The sequence below is a fragment of the Anser brachyrhynchus genome, assembly GCF_964034855.1.
Source record: "Anser brachyrhynchus genome assembly, chromosome: 6".
Taxonomy (NCBI): domain Eukaryota; kingdom Metazoa; phylum Chordata; class Aves; order Anseriformes; family Anatidae; genus Anser; species Anser brachyrhynchus.
In genome coordinates, this window is record NC_137700.1 from 8,056,193 (window position 1) to 8,078,532 (window position 22,340).

General features: G+C 41.7%; 1 protein-coding gene across 3 annotated transcripts in view; it reads left to right on the forward strand.

Moving 5' to 3' along the window:
* The first annotated feature begins 7 nt into the window (after positions 1-7).
* The window catches only part of ADK (adenosine kinase), a 293,154-nt gene continuing 270,821 nt past the window's right edge, over positions 8-22,340 (forward strand). For 2 of the 3 annotated variants that reach the window (XM_080598115.1, XM_080598117.1), the window contains exons 1-2: positions 8,389-8,537; positions 14,086-14,160. In XM_080598115.1, the coding sequence (XP_080454241.1) occupies positions 8,404-8,537; positions 14,086-14,160 (209 nt within the window). In that variant the 5' untranslated portion in view covers positions 8,389-8,403. Of the gene's footprint in view, positions 193-8,388; positions 8,538-14,085; positions 14,161-22,340 lie in introns of those variants that run through there. The other variant, XM_080598116.1, reaches the window with a different exon arrangement.

A 22,340-nucleotide genomic window follows, 5' to 3' on the forward strand; every position in this document is an offset into this window, starting at 1 on the left:
CCGTGCGCTCGGAGCTGGCGGGCGGAGCGGCGGCGGCTCGCCGGGCGCGGGGCCGGGCGGCGGGCGGAGCGCCTTCTCCCCGCGCCTCCGCCCCCCTCGCTCGGCGGGGCCGGGCCGAGCCGAGCGAGCCGCGAAGATGGCAGCGGGGGAGCCGCAAGCCAAGAAGCTGAAGCTGGAGCCGAAGCAGCTCAGGTATCGGGCGGGGGCACGGCGGGCTCGGGCAGCGGGCGGCCGGGGCCCGGCGGCACCGGGTCGGGTCGGGTCGAGTGGCCCCGGGGCTCCCCGCGGCTTGGCCGGGCGGCGGCGGGTCTCGGGCACCGCGGGGCCCCTCCAGCGAGCTCCGCCGCCGCATGGGTGCCCTCGGGAGCTCCGGCGGCCGGCCCCGGCAGTCTGTGCCTCCTCGGGGCGCGGGGCTGGCCGCCCGCGGCCCCCGGGCACGTTTCCTGCAGGACACGTGGAGCGCTGGGGGCGCTTTCACAGTGAGGCAGCCCGGAACGAGGTGTCTGCCGTTTGCTCCGCTTCCTCGCTGCTGTCTCAGCGGTTGCACTGACTGAGCTCTTCTGACTGATGGCCTGCACAGAAGCAGCTCGTTTATTTATTTTTTTTAGTGCCCTAACAAAAACGTAAGGTTTTTCAATGCAGGAAACATGGTCAGAGAGGTACAGTGGAGCTTCTGTTGGTGCAGTTTCTGGTGTGTTTTCTCGGGATTATTTAGACACGGATAGAATTGTCTGATATCTGATCTCCTTTCGAGTGTTCAGGATACAAAGAAGATTAATGACATAGGGCTTGAATCGCCAAAAATTGCCCTGATGGTAACTAATAACTTGCTCAAATATAGCATAAAGAGATGTTTTTCAGGACTGAGATGAGAACAATCCCTTTCTGTGCTGATGTCCGTACCCAAAGAACTAATTCTATTAAATTTGTCAAAGTCAGGGTACTTGCTCCTCTGGCAGCTGAGTGACTTTTCAAGTCTAATAATAGTTAACAAGCTCAGTTGCAGATAATGGAAGAGGAAAATGTAACTGAGCTCTGAAAGAAAATAAATGGCATGCAGCAATGTAAAGTTGTAATTAAAAAGCATTAGCTATTTCTGTGGGCTTCAAAGCAAGGAGGAACAAGAAGCTGGGAACTGCAATGTTTCTGCTTATAAACCTTATTAGAGGAAACTGCGTTTTACCTGCCTCAAGCCCAAACATAAAAATACAAAAATTTGAGAACGTTGTTGAAGTATTGAGTTAAAAATGTAAAGGATGCTTAAAATGGAATGGAAAGCCATGGTAACATACTTCTGTAGCAACCTATTAAACAAAAATAACAATTTTGCAAGGTGCACAATGGGTCAAAAAAAAATAACGCTCTTAGAACTTCAGTACTCTGAAATCTGTTTCAGGTTAGTTCAGTATGAAGTGTTAGCTAGACTACAGTGCTATCTGATAAGAAGAGCAATGCCATAATCAGCTGGTGATTAAACAGTGTTGATGAGTGTTGTAGGCCCCAGACTGGACTCATCAGTGGGTAAGGTGGGCAAACTAGATTTAGCAGACCTCTGCTCTTGTTTGGGTATAGCTGCAAGAACGTGTTTGGCTGCATACTGCTGTGGGACCTTGTCCCCTGTTGAGAGCCAGTACAGAAGGTACCAGTCTGAATGGCAGAGGTCCCTTGACTCTGCTGTGTTTGTAATGAGGCTGGGTTGTTAGTGGAAGCCCTGCTACATATGCTTGGTAGCGCTGAAAGCAGTTAGCCTATAGATCAGAAAAGCAGTACAAAAAAAATCACTTGAAAATATTGGGGGATAACAACTTCGTATTTGTTATACAGAGAATTAGATGAGAATTTGTTGTTCTCAACACCTACATTTTAGACTCTACAGTCTCTTCAGAAGATCATGTGCAAAGGACCGAACAAGGATGGTCTCGCACCTTACTGTTCTACCATCTTATGAACCCGTATCTTTCCTCTGGCTACTGCAAAATCTATTTTAATATCAAAAATGGCATTAAAAAGTTAAATTTCACTCATTGTCATCAGCAATAAACATTTCCCTCCCTTATATCTTTAATTTGTCACTTTCTCTCTTAAAGTGGCATCAGGGAGGTTTCATGGATACGGCCTTTCAGTGCCTTTTGGTCCTTTCAGGCAAAGTAAAACAAAAACAGCTGCCCCGTATGGTAGGCCGAGCTCACCTGGTTCAGCTGAAGTTCTTTGAAGGTAATGTAGGATGGTTGGCTTTTGCCACCCAGCAAGCATAGCACAGAGCTCAAGACCCAAACGAGCGTTTCCAGCACAACCAGGGCATTGTGCTGACATTAATCTGCAGGGTGTCAGGTTTTGTATTGTCTTTATTGATGGGTGCAAATCCCTGCTAAAACCAACGGGCTTTAGGCAAGGCCATTAATGCGTGTTACGTGGTTCAGACTTCTGACCACATCTCTGCTGTGTGAAATAAAATATCACTGTGCGTGTCAACTGTACTGGTTGAACAGAAAATAGGCTTGCAGAATTGCAAGCAGTTTGTCACTGAGCAGTAGTATCAACTTACTAGAAACATGAGTTATTACTATAAAGGAGAATTACTAAGGATTTGTGTCCTTTTATATTTGGTTTGGTTTTATCTTGGAAGTCTGTGAAAACTACAACCAGGCTTCTTCTGTTAATGGACCGTCACAGTCATGGAAGAATTTGAACATTCTCTGTAGAAACGTTTGAGCTGATATGTGTATTTCTGTATAGAAATCTGCATGCTTGCAGAAGAGAAAAATGAACAGTTGTGAAATCCTCCATGGTAAAGTCCCCTCTGTTATGTGATGGCCTTCTGGCAGTTCTGCAGCTGCTGTATTGATTAAATAGTCATGACGTAGCTGGCTGTTTGGACAAGTCAATTTATCTACATGAAGACAATGTAAGCATTGAATCTGACAAATTTGAGCAGAAGTACAAAGTACAATATTCCTCTTTTTCTGTTACTATTAGACATCTATTGCTTTTCAGAATAAATTATCAAACACTCTGTGGGTAACTGTTGTCAAAAGCAGTCCTTTGTCATTGCCGTTCCAGTAAATTTTAGACAGCTTGATAGTAGTAAATGTAGAAATGTTGCTAATTTCATGCATTTTTAATTTTCTTAATAAGCTGGGTTTAAATTTAGCTTATTCTTTCATCAGCTTTCTAAAAATGAAAGAAGATTCTGAGTATTTTAAATTAGCTGTGACAAAGCTTTCAGTTATAATTTAGTAAACCATTTTTCTCTCTCATTATCTCTGGCTTTTTTTTTTTTTCCACCTCACTCTCCATTTATATTCCTTTTAGTTTCTGTCTTCGTTGCTTTGTAATTTCTTCACTTTTCAATTACCCAGATATGGAAATGCAGGTCACTTTCCCTCCGTTGGTACTCTTGATAGGCTCTTGGTACAAAGAAAGATCTGACTCTAGCACCTTGCTGTGTGTGCTTCCAGACGAATAAAACCAAAGGATTTTTCTTTTTCTTCAAATGAATATTTAGACCCCTTTAGAAAGTAGACAAACAAAACCTTTTGATGACACTTGGGACGTATTTTTCTAATTTTGCTTCATTTAAGACGTAGCAGCAGCAATCTTCCCTTCAAAGTCGTGTTGACAGAAACACATCCGAAAACTGACTGACCTGCAGCATGGAGACTATCTCACTGTAATGGTTCAGGATCTTGCTTCCATTGTGCTGATCTGTAACTCAGATCGCTGTGTGGATTGCCACGTGTCTTCCCCAGTTGTTGATGTAATCATGCAGGATTTCTCAAAGCATGTGTCATGGGATACAGTTTCTACACTTTTGCATTCTTCTGTTGGAGAAGCTTGTTAGGGTGTTTCCATTCTTTTAATTAAAGAAATCCTGTGCTTTATTGGGAAGGAGTGTGTGACTTGAGGAAAGAGGAGGCCACGGGAAGGCTATATGTACTCTGAACCACGAGCACAGCAGGGGTCTAGTCCTTCTTTCGCTGACGTTACCTGCAGCCCATCAGGCAGAAGGGTCATTTTGATGAGCAGGGGTAGTTAGGCTTTCGTAATAGCCTCCAAAAACGTATGCCTCCGACTTAGTGTGTTGCCTCACTGAAGACAGCAGGACCAGTCTTGTCCTGAGAGGTGCTTACATGCATGATTACATGTGGGAGGGGAACCAGTGCAAATATGACTATTTAATAATGAGTCATGAAGTTCCTGTGAATTTTTCCGATTTTGAGAGTTCCTTCTCTTTCAGCAAATGAAACAGCTTGTGTAGAATTACTCATCTAATTGGATCTACTAATGTTACTTGTAAACAGACATGGAAGATGTCTGGAAAGGAGACAGAGAAGTAATTGAATATAGTGTCGATTGTAATAGTGTAAAATGGACTTTATGCAGAACAAGACCTTGGCTTCCTCTACTGTCGCTGACGTCTGTTTGAAGTGGAAATGTTTGAACCAAAGCTCTGGCTTGTGACTCAAGGTTGTGATATTGAATTGGAATAGTTACTTACACAGGCAAAGTACATGAGTATTTCACAAAACCAGTTTCAGAAGCAGGGAATGTGTTGCTATCTGAAGGTCATTAATTAGTGTTTGCTGGCAATGTGTCAGAAAACCTTATCTTCTTGAAAGAAGTAAATTGAACTCAAAGATATAACGTGAACACTAGGTTTTCTCAAGGATTTTCATCTTGTATGTACAGAACTCGCTTCTTAACTCATTTCAATTTACATACTAATGTTATTTATACAATAAATAAGCATTTTGCGTGAAGGAGGCAAGTCTGAGTATTACTCAGAGTTAAGTGAAGGGAAGTTTTTTTTTTTTTTCCCCATTTTGAACTGTAATAATTTCTTTAATGATTGACCGCAGTCAAAGCTGTACCATGCCTGAAGGATATGGTAACATAAGGCAACTTGCTGTCTTTATGCTACCTTTGGATTGCATTTCCAGTGAAAGATATTTATTTATTTTTTATTGTACATTCAGTGTTACAAAGCAGTTGGAACTAAAGGATTAGGCTGTTTGACTTGAATAAGATAGAGGAAAGAAGAATAGCTGTAATATAAGTAGGCAACAGGCTTACAGATTTTCTTTTAGATTAGAATTTACAGATTTTCTTTTGCTTTTACAGCTGTATTGTCTGTGAAGCTGGTCTAAAAGCAATTGATTGTGCTATAGGATTTTAAATTTAAAATATTTCTAATAGTTTGCTAGGAGATCCATAAAAGCTAAAAATGTTATTTTTTTATTGTAAAATATATTTTTTTCTCTGCAGAAATAGTTTCAAAACAATCATTTTTGTAGAAAACGCATATAAGATGTGTAAAATGCTCTTACCAAAAGAGAGTTAATGGACTTTGTTCTTGCTAGTCCCATTTTATAATGTCTGCTGAGGCTATTACGTAAACGATCAACAACCTTCTGTCTTGTAGAGGTAGAAGCATGGACAGCTTACCTAAAACTAACCTTAGTTTAGTACTTAGAAGAAATTGCATGAAATATGAAGGTTGATGGAGAACTTTTTGGTTGTATTGTAATGTAGACAATTTATACTGAATATTGTGTTATGGAGCATAATACAGTTCAAAGCTAAGGCCTAGTTTGCCTGTATCTTGATTAGACAACTTATACATGTATAAAATGTGTAGTTTCACGGGTTGCTTCAATAAAGTGCTGTTTTGCAAGTTCTCACGTACTTGTCTGTTGGTGTATCAGGTAGGGGTACAGTTTACTTTTAATTCATTGCTGTGCTGGAAGAGTAAACATTCTAGTGGAATCACCTGAGGTGCGATAGTTCATCATACGTACAGGAACTGAGATGGCCCTGAAGATCTATTCCTTACTGTATAATGACAGAAGCAGTCAGGAGAAATTGTGGCTAGACCCTATCAGGTGCTATATGTTTTTAGATGAAAAGCTGTGAATTCTGTATTTTTGCTGGGATTTCTGAAGCCAAAACACGTGCAAAGGCATGGGTCAGCCGCTCCATGCAAGCCGAGCAAGTTTGGAAGGAGCTGGATGGGCTGAGCAAGTTCAAACTGGCTGCCTAGCACACAACTGGTGTGACTACAAGTCGAACTTGTGGCACAAGCTTCACAAAGTTAATCTGTGAATGATTGTAATTGATAAATGACTGTTTTACTAGAGATTCCCTGATTGCTCTTGCTCCAGCTGTGTGTCAAGACATCTAGAAGTTACCTGGCAGACAACCAAAAACCCCAGTAGTGGTAGGTGATGCCTCAAAGACATCAGTAACAGTAGATTCTGCAGGTATGTGTTAGTACAAGCAAGATGATTGTTCGTACACTTAGGAATAGTTGTAAGTTTATAAAGTGCTATTGACAAGTGCTGTTGTGCTAATTCACAAAAGGTTGTTTAATTTTCTAGAAAAACAGCCTTCTCATAGCATCTTGCTGAATTGGTAAAAAGTTAGAAACATTTGATGGTACCTCATTTGGACTCTGTAGCTTAATATTCATAATATGCAGTTGTTATATGGTAGACATTACTACAAATATAGGTAATGTATTACATCTATTTTCCCGTATATATTCTTTCTTATGTGCTTGTTAAAGCCAGGTAATTATTTGTGAGGGATGCTACTTCTTGATTTTTTTAACATGTATTTATTACTGAAAATGTTGCGATAGGACTAACAAGACACAAGCTTTGTTACTGCTATTGTTATATTTGTCTACATGACAGGATTTCCCTCCACCCCCTCATTTTCAGTTACAAAACAGAGGTTTGGCCGTTAGGCACTAAAATTGTTAAAATAAGAGTAATTAATCGTTCAGAACGGATCGGAGGTTACAGCCATTGTGTGTCCAAATACAGTATTTAAAGTCCTATTTCAGGATTTGGGCACCTGTTGTATTGTGTGTTGCAAGCTTTTGCTTAAGTGATGGGATGTTTGCCACTCCCCTTAATTTGACTTTTTAAGACCCCTGACCAACTTTAATAACCAGAATTTTGTGAGTGATAATTCATTTTGAGTGTCCAGTTGGGAAATCCAAGGAAATCTGTCCAACCTCAGGTATTAAACATAAATATTCCTGTTATCTTCTAATGATGCCATAGGTCCTTAAGCATCATGAACATCTGAAATTTTGACCTCTTATGACACACCTGAAAATCAGCAAATTCTTGAATTGTCAGGCTTTAATTTTTCTGAGTACAATATTCCCATTTTGTAGATGAAGAGGCTAAGGCTAATAATAAACACATCATTTAGAAGTTTACGTATTTAATTAGAGGTAATATAGCCTTACTTAGCAGAACAACGTGGGATTTTCTTTTGGCAAAAACAACCCTTTCTGACATGAGTTTCATGAATCAGTGCTTCTGGTGCTGGTAAGTTAATAAAACAAGTGCCAAATCTGCATGGGGTAGCAGTAATCTGGCAGCCAAATGAAGAGCAAGTGGGCAGGAAGACAGGAAGAGAGAAAAACACCAACCTGGCTTTGCCGATGCTTTCCATCCGTGGCCTGGCAGCTCTCTTTGGATGTCACACGCTTCGGGATGAGGTTAGAAGGTGAAGGGCTCGGACGATGGCAACCAGGCCCGCATCTCATCAGCATCTCTGCTTGGCCTCAGGCAGGTTGGGAAGACAGAGCCACGCCTGGTAGCTGCATGTGGCAGGTGGCTGCCAGGTGCTGTGGCAACCTGTGAGTACAATAACCTCACATCTGGAGATGAGGAGACCCTGCACCTGCGTGGCTGGCCGGCCGTGCTCCAGCACCTGGCCTGGCAGAGACCTGCGGGTGCTGTGTCAGTGACAGCTGAGGAGGAAGGCTTCGAGAAGGTCGCCTGAGGCCTCACTAAGGTCGTACCCAGCACGTGCAAATAAAAGGCGTGAAAATGCATCCTTGTACGGTGTGTGAAAATGGCATGTGGGGGGCTTTGCTCTGCTGGGGCAGACGGCTTGTCCTGGAACAACACTGGGGCAGTGGGCAGGTGCCCGGGATGGTGAGATTGGGGAGGGCAGGGGGGCTGTGGGGTGGCCACAGTGGGGGGAACCTGAGGGGTGGTGGGGTCCCCACAGGAGCACAGCCGTTGTCACGGTGCCCTGACAGTGCCTGGGGCCGCGCTGGCCATCTTTACTGCGGGCACTAGAACTGGGGCCCGGCACCTGAGTGCTGCCTCCAGCTCGTTTCCCTAACTTATCGCGGGGGGCCGTGACTCCCGCCTCGGGCAGGGCACGGAGGCGACGGCCCCACGAGGGCCGGGAGAGGCGCTGCTCGTTGCCCGCATCAAAGATGGCGGCCGGGGAGCCCGGGGCGCCAGGCGGGCCACGCCGCCGCCCGCTACCGCGCGCGTCCGAGCCGGGGCGCGAGGCCGGCGGCCGCCCGCACCGCTGGGCTCCCCGCTGCCCTCCGCCGCCGCGGGACCGCCCCCGGCCGCCGCCCGGCCAATGGCGGAGCGCGCGGGCGGGCGGGGCGGGGCGGCGGCGCGCAAGTGGCTCGGGCGGGCCGTGGCCGGCGGCTCAGTCACGGCCGAGCCAGCGGGCGGGGAGGCGACGCCGCGGGGCGCCATGCCGACCCTCAGGTAACGCCGCGAGCCCCGGCGCGGCTCCCCGGGGAAGGAAGGGGGCGGCGGGGCGGGCGCCGTGTACCTCCCTCCGCCCGCGGTTTCCCTCTGCCCCCACGCGTGCGGGGGAGCCCCGCTCCGCTCCGGGCTGTGCTGCGCCCGGGGCCAGCCCAATAGGCGACGGTCCCCGGGCACGCCGAGCTCCCCGCAGAGGTGGGAGAGCGCCGGCCTCACCACCCGGCTGTTGCCGCCCGCAGCCCCGGCTCGGTGCGCCCCGTGCCGCCGGCCGCTGCCCGGTGACCGGGAGCTCCAGGTGCCGAGCGGCGGGGGCGCGGCGAGGCGCGGTGCTGCCGGCCGGCCGCCGGGGCTGCGGTTCTGTCAGATCGTCGGGGCGAGGTGTCTGTGAGATCCGTGCCTGGAGGTGCGCTGAGATGAGCGGCCGTGGCAAGTCCTACCGAAAACTCCGAGCAGGCAGGTGTCGCGAGGCGGGAGCCTCCTCACGCAGGTGCCCCCATCCCGCAGCCCCCAGCCCATTATCGCTGGGGACGGCCCGCCTGGTCCCTGCCCAGCCTCACAGCTCCGCGGGGCTGGGAACTGGTGGGTGCTGCGGGCGCGCTCACCTGCTGGGCTGCATGAGGGGCTCCCTGCTGCTGGAACGGCTTCGTGTCGCTGTGACAGCTCTGCCTCCGTAAGGCCAAGGCTTTAGGCTTGGTTTGTGAGAACCTGTCAGTGTATCGCTATGGAAGACCACAAAAGTTTCATGACGGATGCCATCTTCACTGAAGATGCTCCAGTAAGTCAGCATATAGGTGGGCAGCTCCTTTACCATGTACTGCCTTTACTTAAGACCTAAACAGGACAGCACGAGAGCGGTCGGGCAGGCCACTGGCATGTTTGGGCTCTGTACGCTGAGGTGGCTGGCTGGTGATGTGGGGGAAATTGTCTCACAGTAACACAGTAACAGCTCTGAAGTGGTTTTAGTGTCAGAGGGCCAGCAGCAAACACGGTATAACTCACTTATAATTATGTTGCGTAGGGAAGCACGATGAGGGAAGAATGCTGTCAGTCAAAAGCTTCTAGCTATTCAAATGCAGTTGATGTGGTGCTGTTGCTGCTTGGTTTCATCTACCTGTGTAAGGGATCTTTGACAAATTCAGACCTTGTGTTATGTAAGGTTTGACTATGTTCCTTTGCGACTGAAGTACGTATGCTTAGAATGCATCTTGTTTGGCCTTACTTAAGGTACGATCATGCCCTACAGGTATACCTAAAATTTCGGGTTTTACAAAATGGTGTCTTACATTTTTAAATGGAAGACTGGGCATACAGCAGGCTGTCGTGCATTGAGGTTTTGTCATGCAACTGGGACACCCAAGTTTCCCAATTGTGTTTTATTATGGCTTTTTGACTGTAAAGTGAGTCAGCATAAGAATTTATTTCTGTGTACGTTACAGCTGCATGGCAGGATGAGGTTGTTACAGACCAAATAAAAAAGACCAATAAAAAAATCAACTTAGCTCCCATTGCTATTTGTTACTATTATGTAGACGAGAATATCTTTGCGGCAATTAACAAGAAAAAAATGTGAAATGCTTTTTAAGAGGTAATGGGATTTTGTTTTTAAGCAAGACAATTCTGTAGCCAAGTGCTCAAACGATTTCTCTATCTGTGTACCAGTGCCCAGTGCTTTTGCTGACGTTTTGATGCTGCTGTTCCAATGAAGTGCACAGTAGTTTTCAGGTGATAACAGAATTGGAAGATACTTAGACACAGTACTGCCAGTGTTCAGCAGCCAGCTAGAGGCAGAACTTTATTTTTAAAGATGCCTGCAACAGCATAGTGATTATTAGTATATGACTAGGATTTCAGACACAGCTTTTCAGATCACTCAGTTATGGTTAGTGTTGTTGATCTCTTTCAAAATGGTTGAAGGATAGCTCAGTACTGATGGCTTTTTTTGTTTGTTTAGGTTGTTTTGTTTTTATGTTACACCAGTTTAGTTGCGCTCCATTATTTCTGCAAATTGTGATGAGGAGAGAGTACTATGTGATAGGCTTTGTCTATTTGTGAAAAATTAATGGTGATCTCCTCACAAAATGCCGTAATTAGGAGGTGAAGATACATTTAATGGATTACATGGAACTTATAATTAAAACTACCTCTTCATCAAGTCCAGTGGTAAATGACAAACTCATTAAAATACATTACTTCTTGCCAAGCGTTTAGAATGCAAATGCATTCTAAGCCTTCTAATGCATCTAAGCTTTCCGTCAAGCAAGCTGGCGTTGTTTCTGTAGTTTTGTCTACGATGCAGATGGCATATTTCTGTGTCCGAACAAGTCTTAGATTTGTATCAACATCTTATTTTTGTATATGTACTGTATGCATATGCCTATTGCATATGCATATATATATATATATACACACCCACACATTGGCACTGATATAGTCAGATGTATGTCATTAATTTTTGCAGGTGGAGGGCTTGTCACTTGTTTCTTGAAGAGATAAATGCTGTTTTGCAATAGGTTAGTCAAATTAGACAGGAACATCCTTCTGGAATGAGTAGATACCATCACTTGCGTGCAAGAGACGGGACTGGATGGAGTCAAGGAGGCTGCGGTGTGCATAAGCGTTTGTTCCACGTCTGGTGCAGAGGTGTATTACTCAAATAACCAGCGTATTGTGAAATCTAACATTTGAGCAATCTATTGCTGCTTCCTCACTATCTGATATCTTGTTGGTTGCAAATAATCTGTGAAGCTTTAATCAGTCCAGGTGTCTAGTGTGACTGAGGAGCAAACACAAGGCCAGTAGGGTTCACATGTAGTGCTGAAAGCATTAAACTCGGTGAGAATGTAACGTTCCAGCATCTCCGATGCTTGCTTTGGTGATTCATAAACTTAGTGTCCTACAGGATCCTAAATTTATGTTTATGTATGTGTTTTTGCTCTATAAAGTCAGCTATTGTATGTGTGACATATTCTTTTCTTACTGTCGGTACAGAGGGGTGCGTTACAGCTGAGTAACTGCCTACCTCATCTGATGCCACAAAAGAAACAGCAGTGTAACAGAGCAGCTAATTTGCAGCCCTTCAAGCAGGGAAGGGTGATTTGCAGTGTGCTGAAGTGTAACTTGCACACTACTGAAATGTAGCGTTCGGTTAATCACATTGAATGTGCTAAGGGTTTACACTGCAAGGTCTTAAACAGTAGAAACACTGGAGTCTTCATATTGTGGTTTACAAATCTAGTGTTAGAAAATGCTAATCACAATGTTGTCAGTTTTACCTTGTTGAATTTTTTAAATCTGTGACTTTTATTTAAGAGGTTGTTTAGACTCTTTCTACTTAATCCAAGAAGGTGTTTTTACCGTACTCTATGTGACATGACTACAGTCTCCAGTACAAATAGTGTGTGAGATTCTTTTTAAATTTTTTCCCCTTTTCTGTTTGCAAATGGAATGATAGCATACAGTTTTAAGCATGGGAGTCCTAGTATCTCGGGACTTCCTTAATTCAAACATCTAGCTGAAGTAACTGAAAATGTAGAAATGTCTGTTAATTGAAGATACAAGGCTAGCTATTAGTATATATTTGTTCGTGTCTTCAGCTTATTTGCAAAAATAAGTTGTGTTACATCTTCCACACCTCTCGTCTCTTGAAACTTTCCATCCCAGATAGCACCTTACTACACAGCCTCTAGTGTACTTGAGAGGGGATGATTGTAAAAAACAGTGGGAGGAGGAGAACTTGAGGATAGAACAGGACTGTCCTGGATAGACCAGGATAGAACTGGTCCTATGATACTACTGATGAAATACTTAGTTTTTAAAATGGAAAGAGTGTCCTGTCTAGGGGCTCTGACTGCAATCCCCTTTATCCTTATATCGTCTTAACTGGAATCTGTCTTTCCCTCCTGTTTTCTTCTACCTGTGTATAACTTAGCATTATTTTGATCTGCTTTATATATTCTAGTATTTAACAGAAATGCTTCTCACAATAGCAAAAATACTTAGGGAGTCTTACAGGTTTTTTACCAAGCAGATGTTGCCTGCTTCAATTATGAGTGAGCTGTATTTCTGGCTCAGTCTTCCACACGAACTTGGCAATACAGTGAACTGGGCTGTGAAGGCCTCTCTTTAAAGCTACAACAAGAAATAAGCTATGTCAGGCATGGTTTGCTACATCTCTATCAAGGGTATTAATCATGTTGACCAATTCTTCATTTCTGGACTTCAGAATTTAACATTTAGCGGAGACTAATATGGCATCCTAAAGAAGAAGAAGTGTGACTGTGTATTTTTGGCAAGCATCTCAAAGTTTGACAGATATTTGTCAGCTAAGGGCCTTTCTTGTTAGCTGTGAGAGGAAGTACGTGAATGAGTTTCCAAGCTCTGTTGGATGCAGTTTGGGAGGTTGTTCCACACCATCTCCCTTCTGCTTGTTCTGTGTTCTGTTTTCTTATCTTGCCGAGTAGGAGTTAACGAAATCCATCATTTAGTGGACAGATGTCGTGTCTGTAAAGCATTTCTCCTGCTCTAAATGAGCCAAAACAATTGGAAACTCACTGGCTTTGAGATTCAGCCAATAGTGTTATCCAGCTTTGAGCATTCAGTTAGTGAAGGCTGCAGTTGCAGCAGCGCTATTTGGGAGATGGAAAGACCTTGAATCTGCTTCCTCTGCTAATGCTTAATAGGAACTCGGTAAAGAGGGAGACTTATTTGGTGGTGTTGATACTGATGCTACCTTTGGTAGGTACAGCAAGTGCTTGCCCTGCCAGCTGTAGGCATCAGGTGTTGGCTTAGCAAGGAATGTGATGGTTTTGAATGTTCTAGGCAGCCTTGGAGAATGGCTGCATTCACTCCTACTTGACATTAGGCTGTGTATCTAATCCTTTGGTATTAGTGCATTATTGCCCAAATATGTGCTAGTCAGGAAAATGTAATATGTGATTTCTGAATGAGCCTTTGAAAAATAAAATAACAAAAGCCAGCTCATTCAGTTGTTGACAGTATCTGATGGCTTGTTTTTATGTGGTGGAAGTCATGGTAATGAATTTAAATTTGATTAAAAAGCAAGAATGAATGTTCTTAGCAGTAGAAGGCTTTGCATTTTGAGATGGCTGACAGTGCAGAATCCATAGGCTCTTAATCTCAGTTGATTAAAATGCACTTAAATTGTAAATTATTGGCCAGTATCAGAGTAAACCCCGCAACTGAGTCTGCTCAGTGAAATTTTTATAAACTGGTTTGATGCTCCCCATACTTAAAATCTGGTATTGTAACCTGAATGCAATTCTTAAAATGACAGAATGTGGTTTTGCATGCTTTATATACTCATGACTTCTTGTAGTCTGTATATAGATCACAATATTGTTGTAAGGTGGTTCATTCAAATTTGACTCTTGGTCTGTATGCCAGGTAAATGGTTGCTACTACACTGGGCAAAATGCCTATCGTTGTGTTCCTCGGTTGTATTAAAGAAAAACTTTTTCCTCTCTAATAAAAAAGTAAATCTTCAAGGTACTGTACTAAAGTAACTTTAAAATAATTGGTTCTCTTACAGTGAAAATGTCCTGTTTGGCATGGGAAATCCTCTGCTTGATATCTGTGCGGTTGTGGACAAGGACTTCCTTGACAAGTAAGTCTTGATTTCTTTTCTCTCTCTCTTTTTTTTTTTGGTCAGTTCTGTCTCCAGAATGATGCCTATAAAGAGGACTAAGTGCTTGTGTAATGCTAAGTTTACACTGACTTCTGAGGGATTTTTGGCTTTTTCTCAAAGAATATTTATTCTATCAGTCATTTTATTGTTCTGGACAGATGAAGTTGTGGTGGTGGTGTCAGTGAACAGTGTTTCAGAATGTGTTTTTAGTATTTGTTTTTTTTTCCTACCAATTAAATATTCTGGTCTTTTAGTGTAATCTTTGGTTGGCTTTAATTGGAAGCAATTGTTAATGTCAGTGTGATGTAGTTAGCTGTTGTATAAATGTGCTTTTTTTGATATATTGTTACAGCACTCTTTTTCTCTTTCTTTGGTAATGAATTTGGGGGCAAATGACCCATTTCTGTAACAACAAGAAAAGTTATGCATGTGTACTTTAATTTTTAGATTTCATTTCAATTTATCAGTAAAAAACAGGACCACTCTTATCAGGAAGCCCGTTATCTTACTTAAGCCTAGTTGTTATGCTGCCATCTATATAACCATATCACTGAATTACTGTTTGTATATTCCTGGTAATGTTGAGATTACTCATTCTCAGATCAGTTTATAGAGATGTGGCTCTTCCAGAGTTGTAAAATGTAGTTGTTCTGTTAGATTCTTCAGGATGAGCTCAGTTTCTTCCACTTTCTGCTGCTTTGTGTCTCTAGTTTTCAAGTGATGAGTCAGAAAGTTGATTTCATCTTTCAAAGTGCTCTGCTCACTATTCTTTGTTTCATTTTTAAAATACTGTTTTTCTGTAGTCATTCTGTGTTTTTAAAGGGAATACCGGATCAGGAGTAAATTTCTAATCACTGAATAAAGAACAGGTGCAGAGTTTGAATATGTATTGTCAGCCACAAATCTTTTGTTACGAAGCTTTAATAAACGCAATAATTTATTTGTTTTGCAGCTGATATTTTTATCACTCAAATTTACATATGCAAATTTGAGTCCTGTCAGACAAGTTAAACTATCTCCTGGAACATCATCTGCTTTGTGAGCATTTCTTTACTGCCAAAATACCTCTGTGGAGCATTGAATTATTTAAAGCAATAAGCAGTCCTCCAGCAGTTTCACAGGGGACCTGCAGATAGTGTGATAGCTCTGCTAATAACCTGGGAACTGGGAAGCTTGTCTACACTCTTCTTACATACCTGACTTTTCTTCTAGCTTCCTGTTTGTCAGTGTGTGTGCATAGTTGTCCACTTAAAAAATGGACAAGCACACTTTTACTCCAAGTCCAACTGTGTTTGCAGTACTTCCTGAAATAGTAATCAAATCCCATGCATCCTCAGCCTGTGAGGGGAGATGAAGTAGCAAACCTAGTTATTTTAGAAGTCCTAGAATTAAGTTTTTCAAATACTTCAGGGAGGTGGAAGAACACGAGTGTTTCGGGACTGCAAAGCACTTGACAGACACTGTTGATCATACCAGTCAAATTTCTGTTTTTCCTTGTTGAAGAAGGCATGCAGCCATCTCTAGCCCCCTAAGGTTAGCTCTTGGTGTCTTGGCAACAATCGATCGCTTCTGGAGTCTCTCACCTCTTCAGCTAGATGAGCGTTTCAATGGGACCATAAGGCCAGCTGGGCTCTGACTTGAGAGTATGAAAAGAGGCTGTTCTGTTTCTCTCAGTCCGCCATCCTCTCTTGTAAAACCACTCTTTTAAGAGTAAATACCTTTGTTCGGAATAAAGGGCTTGATCTTGCAAGTTTAATCAACGTCTATTGTCAATGAAATAAGAGAATGTTAAAATGAGTCCTGCTGGCCAGATTGTTTTTGTAACTTCTATTAATAAAATGCAAATGGAAACAGTATAAGATTGTGTAGGAATTCTCAAATATTCCTTTAAACAATATATAAACTGTGTACATGCCATTTTATAAACAAACTTGAGAATAAATACATAATAGCAGTCCTACCACTGGCAGATTCAGAACAACTTCCTGCCATGCAATACTGGCTTGAAGAAATGAGCGGTGTTGGAGGGTTGGGTGGATGTTTTTGCCTTGGGTTATTAACATAGCCCTATCACTCTTCTTTCAAAGTTGAATTTTGGTTTAATCTGGACTTGGTCCGAAGTCTTCAGTATCTTGACAATTTTGGAAAGCTTTAAGCCTTTCCTAGACTCTTTATATGAGAGGTGGTCTTAATTTATGTCACAACAGAACTCCACTGTGCCAGTCTGATTTTCAGACCACAGCAGCAGTCTGGCATTACCTGAGCCAGGGAAGTGTTGGCCTCTGTCAGGGAGTTAGGCTTTTTCAATCTCACTTCTTCTGGGGAGACAATCTGAAAAGTTTTAGCAATGTCTGTGGCACTATTGAAAGCTGTTGATATCCAAAACCACTTCAAATTCTGTTCACAGAGCTGGAAAGCAGTCTTGAAGTCCTTGTTTTTTTTTCAGAGTATCTGCATGAAAGAAATATCAGAAAGATAGTGTTTTGCATGTCCTTTTAATTTGAATTAACTCAGTAACTTTTTTTTCCCCACCCCATTTTTCTGGGATATAGATACTTGCTGAAATAAGAGATTTTATGGGTGGTAGGGGAAAGAAAAAAGGGGAGATGCTTTGTGGGTGAATTGCTCACTGTAGCTATGTTAATCTTGTGAAAGTAACGTTACTAAGAGATGCTTATTAAAGCTTTCAGTATAATTTGTTTACTAGATTTTACATGTGACATTCAACAGGAACGATTCCTTTACCTATGGAATTTGTAACAGGCATTTAAGTATAACTTCATAGGATTTAATGTCATATAGGTTAAAGCAGACAAATTCTATTTAACCTATGCTCATGCTTTAAAACCACTTTCCAGAGAAATTCAGTACCTCTAACTTTTGGAAATACTCCTATACCCTGCTGTTAGGAGATGGCATCTGTTTCATTGCTCTCTGTAGAAGGAGCAGTGCTCTTTAGCAGATAGGTAATTTTTAACAACTATAGTTGAACTGTTTAGGCTATAGAGATCTGGTCATTATTTGTCACCTCAAGTGCACATCCAGCGGTTGTAAAGCATGTGTTCACAGGATGGGAACCACAGGTGCAGACTTTGCTGCCAGATTTAGGTGAAAAATACAACTTTAAGCCTTTTCACCTTCATTAATGTGTTTAGTTTGACTTTGGGTACCTTGTCAATTCTCTAGGATGTGTTAGCAGGTATTTGTATTGCTTTAAGTCAAGGGCTATATTATCTGCCCATACAATGCTGAATGTATGGAAAGTACATAGTAAAATTTAAAAAAACATAATTGTCCCTGAAGATTTACCTTTTTAAAAAATGTTTGCTATAATGTTCCATTGTTTCAATAATCCTAGTGAAAGATTGCTACTAAAAGGTAGGTGGTGTGTTGGCTCATTGGGTAGAGAAACTGAACAGCTGAGGATTTTATTAGCTTCTGGTTAGAGTTGTATCTGTAGAACCCAATTTAGCTTATCTCAGGGTGTGAACATAAAACATTGTTGATACTGTTGAGCTAAATTGCATCATCTGACTGCTGTTAAATTTTTTAAAAAAACAATGTTTGCTTACAGAAACTTAAGGTAATGATGGCTGTCTTTAAAAGGACCTCTCTGTACTAGTGGGCCCATAAATTTGGTAGCATGCCTGACAACTTAATTAGAGCTTTTTACAAGCCTGATATTTTTTTCCTAGTGCATTTAGTTAAAGGTCTAGTTTAAATGAGGGAAAGATTTTAGTTAAGTTCCATTTGGAAGAAGCTATATGAAAACTCTACCTATGCAAAGACAGAGCTCTGACTAAGGAGTTGTGACGTTTCCAGGGTACACTAAGCTTGATCAACTTGATCAAGCTTGATCACTTACATACCTGGAAGAGCTTGTAATTATGTGCTTGTAAATAGTATGGAACATGTCGTTGTTAATGTATCAGGGGTTTTCACTTCTTGTACTTGTTTGTAACTTCAGCTTTTTTATTTTTTTTCAGAAAACCCATTTCATTACATGTCAATAGAATACAAACAGTTCTTGAATTGTATTTTTTAGAATGACCTTGAGACACGACTGACTGACATGTGCGCAGCTTAGCTATATTTTTCACTTCACACCCAAATAGAAACTTTGTTAAAAAAAAGTTTGGGAGTTGTGTTACAAGGCAAATACTGAAATACTGGAATTTTAAACTGGGTCCTTTTTGCCTCCTCTAACAGCAAACAGGGAACTGTAGGTGAAAGAGCTCTGTGAATGAAGTTGGTCTGTTTTTTACTAGGTAGTAATAAATGAAAAGACCCTTGCTGAAGATACCTTTGGTAAAGCTGAGTTTCTCATTGAGGAACTAACGTCGCTCTAAAACAAGATGGTGAAAGTTTCTCTTTGGAAGCAGGACTTGTTTGTACTGAAAAAGACTTCATCTTGGTTTTCTAATCAGACCCTTAAGATTGCTATTTGTTTAGAGTACAGTAGATAAAAATCATTTACTTGATAATGATGATCTGGTTGCAGGCATTCTTGTTAATTACAGGATAATTAGATGTGATTCTAAGACTGTCTTCTATTCCCATTCTTCTACAAACCAAACTAGCAACAGTATAGGAAAGGTACATTATTTTTTTTCTGTTTTGGAAAGTAGTGAAAATTTGATCACTCATGAATTGAAAAATAGAAAAATCCAGTTAAAATTAACAATAATTTGTCTTTTTTTTTTTTACTGTAGGTTAAGTTAATTTGTAATGGAATTGTCTCAAAAGACAAATTTTTAATGATAGCAGTCTTTAAGTTGTTGTCATACCTTTTTTAAAAAAAACGTGTTAAAATTAGATTTTTAAGGAAATTGTAATGCACATTGCTACTTGACTGGTCATGCTTCATTCAGGTCAGGCAGCACACAGTCTTGTCAGCTTTTCTTCTCCCGTTGTGTATATTGGGATGAGATGGATTCTGTCCTTCCATTCTTGAAATGAAATGTGTTGAATACTTCTTTTTTCATAACTTAGTATTTCATCAGGCTGCTCCTGAACAATGTATGAATACCACGTCAGTGTTAGCACTACTGTAGCCTGTGCTGTAAGGTACTCGGCTGCTGCTGGTCCCTGCTGCCGTTGTGGTGCTGGGCCTGGCGTCCCCACCTCCAGGCCTGCTCTGGCTGGGCTTGGCCTCCCTCCTGCTGCCTGGCACCTCTGGTTTCTGCTGTAGCCACAGGGACAGGGTGGAGGCAGCCTGTGCTCCCCTCAATTGCTACTGTTTTTGTTTACCCCTGGCTGAGGGCTGGAGAAGGGTAAACCTGCTGTTGGAAACTTATTTGGCTTTATTTTTGGTGGGGCGGAACTTGGAGTATTCCAGGTTACTGGAGAAAGACCAAGTCTGCATTGCAGACAAGATGTCGTGATGCCAGAAGTTCCCTATTGAGTTCAGATTAAATACAGAGCTGGGGACCAAGATCTTCATTTCACAAACCCTTGCCTCTTGCTTTAATAGTATACTAGAATATCTTGCTGAGAGTGTTATGCTTTTCTATTTTTTGATTGCTATCAAGAGATTCAATGAGTTCGCCATTTTCTGGTGTAGATGCTTGTGTTGTGTGTCATCAGATTATTAATTTGAAACTGTGCTGAACCTTGTAAAACAACGCTGAACCTTTCAGGACAACTTGAAAATCACACTCAGAATAGCTGTGTCTTTGCAAGTTGCATGAATTGATTCCAACAAATTGCCTTTGTTTTCCAGTTTTTCTTTGAACTTGTGGTTTTATGTCTGCCTTGTCAGATAAAGACTGGGGAACTATGGCTGGAGAACTTTGTGATTATTTTTCCAGCCTGCTCCAGTGATGTGTGTGTTCTTGTCATCCCCCCCTCCCCACTTGTCCTGAAGTGACAGTGATGTGAGAATCTGAGATGCACGTGACAAAGCATAAAGGGGAGCATGACTGCCTGGTATGACAAGCTGTAACAAGTGAGCAGTGACAAGAAGCTGCAGAAACTCTTCAGAACTTTTCGAATGAAGACCTCCCTCCAAATCTGCTGCTCCTTTTTTAGTTGCTATAACTTCCTTTTTGCAAGAGTGTGTTCCAGCATGTTTCTTTGAACCTAATTGTTTTTAAATTATGCTTGTGATTTTGTTCTGTACAGCAGTACTAGGGAGCAACAGAACACAACTGTTAGTTGGTGTACGTGAGATACTGCTTAGTTGTGTATCTTATGTGTTTGCAATGAAATTCCACTGTCTGTATTATTTTTTTATTTAGTTAGTAATGTCACAAACTGTGAGATGTTGGAGATTGGCTGGGAATTGCCTATTTTTGTTGATTAAAAAAAAATTGTTGATTAAAAAAAATGAGAAGTTATTCTGCCAACCTTTGCAAAAGTTAACCTTTGCAAAATCCCTGACTAGTTTCTTCAGCAATTTTTGTGTCATATATGAACTGAGGCAAACTATGTGTAGAGTTAAATCAACAGATTGCACCATTCAACATACTGAATTAGTTGAGGTAAATTACTTCAGCAATTGCTAGCTTTTTATCATTTTCAAAGTGCCAGCTACTGGTTCCTGCTTTGGCCAAGAACATACTGAGGCATAGCTGACATTTTCAAAGGTAGGACACTTCAAGTTTTATATATAAACTGGGGTTAAAAAAAAAATAAAAAAATAAAACAAACAAAAAAACAGAACAAATAATAATTAAAAAACAAAAACAAATCAGTGCAAGAAGCCGAGCACCCTAGGGGGATATTTTGAATTTGAAACTTCTGCCGAGTCACAAAATTAGAAATATTCAAGCACCTTTTTCTACAACCAGCCCTGGGTCAAAATTGTTATTCAGTTGAAGCAGGAAGCTACTTTGGGCCGTGTGTGGCAGGAACCATCCAAATGCCTCGGTCCCTTTTTCCTCTGCCAGAATCCTGTGTGTCTGGGCCAGATACTGTGGCTGCAACTGTGTGTGAGATTTAAGATGCAAAACACAGTGGCAATAGCTAAAAGCAAAAGGGAGGAGCAGTTCTTCCCAGAAGCAGTAATTGCTGTTCTTGCTACCTCTGATCCTCCAGTGGTAGGAGAAGATTCCAAGAAGTTTCTCTCCAGCTCTTCTCTGAGTCTCCGTCCTGGCGTTGCTCCTGCATTTTCTTTTTTTAGAATGAAATTAAGATGTTTGCAGTAAAGAAACAAACCTTCTCTGCCATTTTTCACATGCTGTTTTTTCCCAATAAAACTAATGTTCTTTGTGGCTTGGTATGTTTTTTCAGCATAGCTGGAATTTCATAAAGCTGCAGCACTTGTGTCTCTAATTTACTGGTTGCCCTGATCAATGTTTAAAAAGAAATAAAATAAAATTAGAGAAGGTGAGTTAAGGGACGTGAGCTACCCCAGGTACCCGACAGTTGTATGCTTAAACTTCTGTAGGCTGAACTGTCCTGTAACAGGTGCTGAGGTGCCTCCACAAATGATAGAGGAGACCTGGCTGCTAAGCCCAGCAAAAGCTCATTGAAACTGTAGTAATATGGAATTGGTGCTTTTGCCTAGTGAGACTGTAACAAACAAACATCCATAAAGTGGGGTAACTGGGGGGGGAGGGAACAAAAAACCCAAGTTACATCTTAAGCTATCTTTAAATAAATAAAATTTATACAAAAAAGTGATATGTAAGACTGAGTCTTGCATATATTAGTTCTGTTATGGTCTCTAAATAAAGCAGTGCATTTTGAAGTATGATATACCAGTCTTGCTGGGTCACTATGAATAATGAAAAGGTGAATTCTTAGTATTTTTGAGAGCAGAAAGTGATAAAGATTAATCAAAATTTGATACAGCCTCAGTGCTTTTAGTATCCTCCTGTTTGGAGGATTTTATTGTTTGAAAGTAATATTATGGACTGAGTGGTTTATGAGTTCATCACTGGACAGAAGTTTTTTCCTGCATCTTACTGATTTTTCTTGATGAGTTATTTCTTTCTTTGTGCTGGAGATATTAAAGTAACTGTGTTTTAGATTAATTTTTTTACCTTTTAGTGGTGGAGACAGAACAGATTTAGTATGGGGACAAAGCTGTAATTCAGTTATGAAATGTGTTGTATGTTGATGAATCCTAAGAGTTGCTTTATATTTACAAGTGTTGTGTTTACTGCCTGTGTTAGTTTTGTCCAAAGTACTAACCTGTACTTTACTGTAGAAAT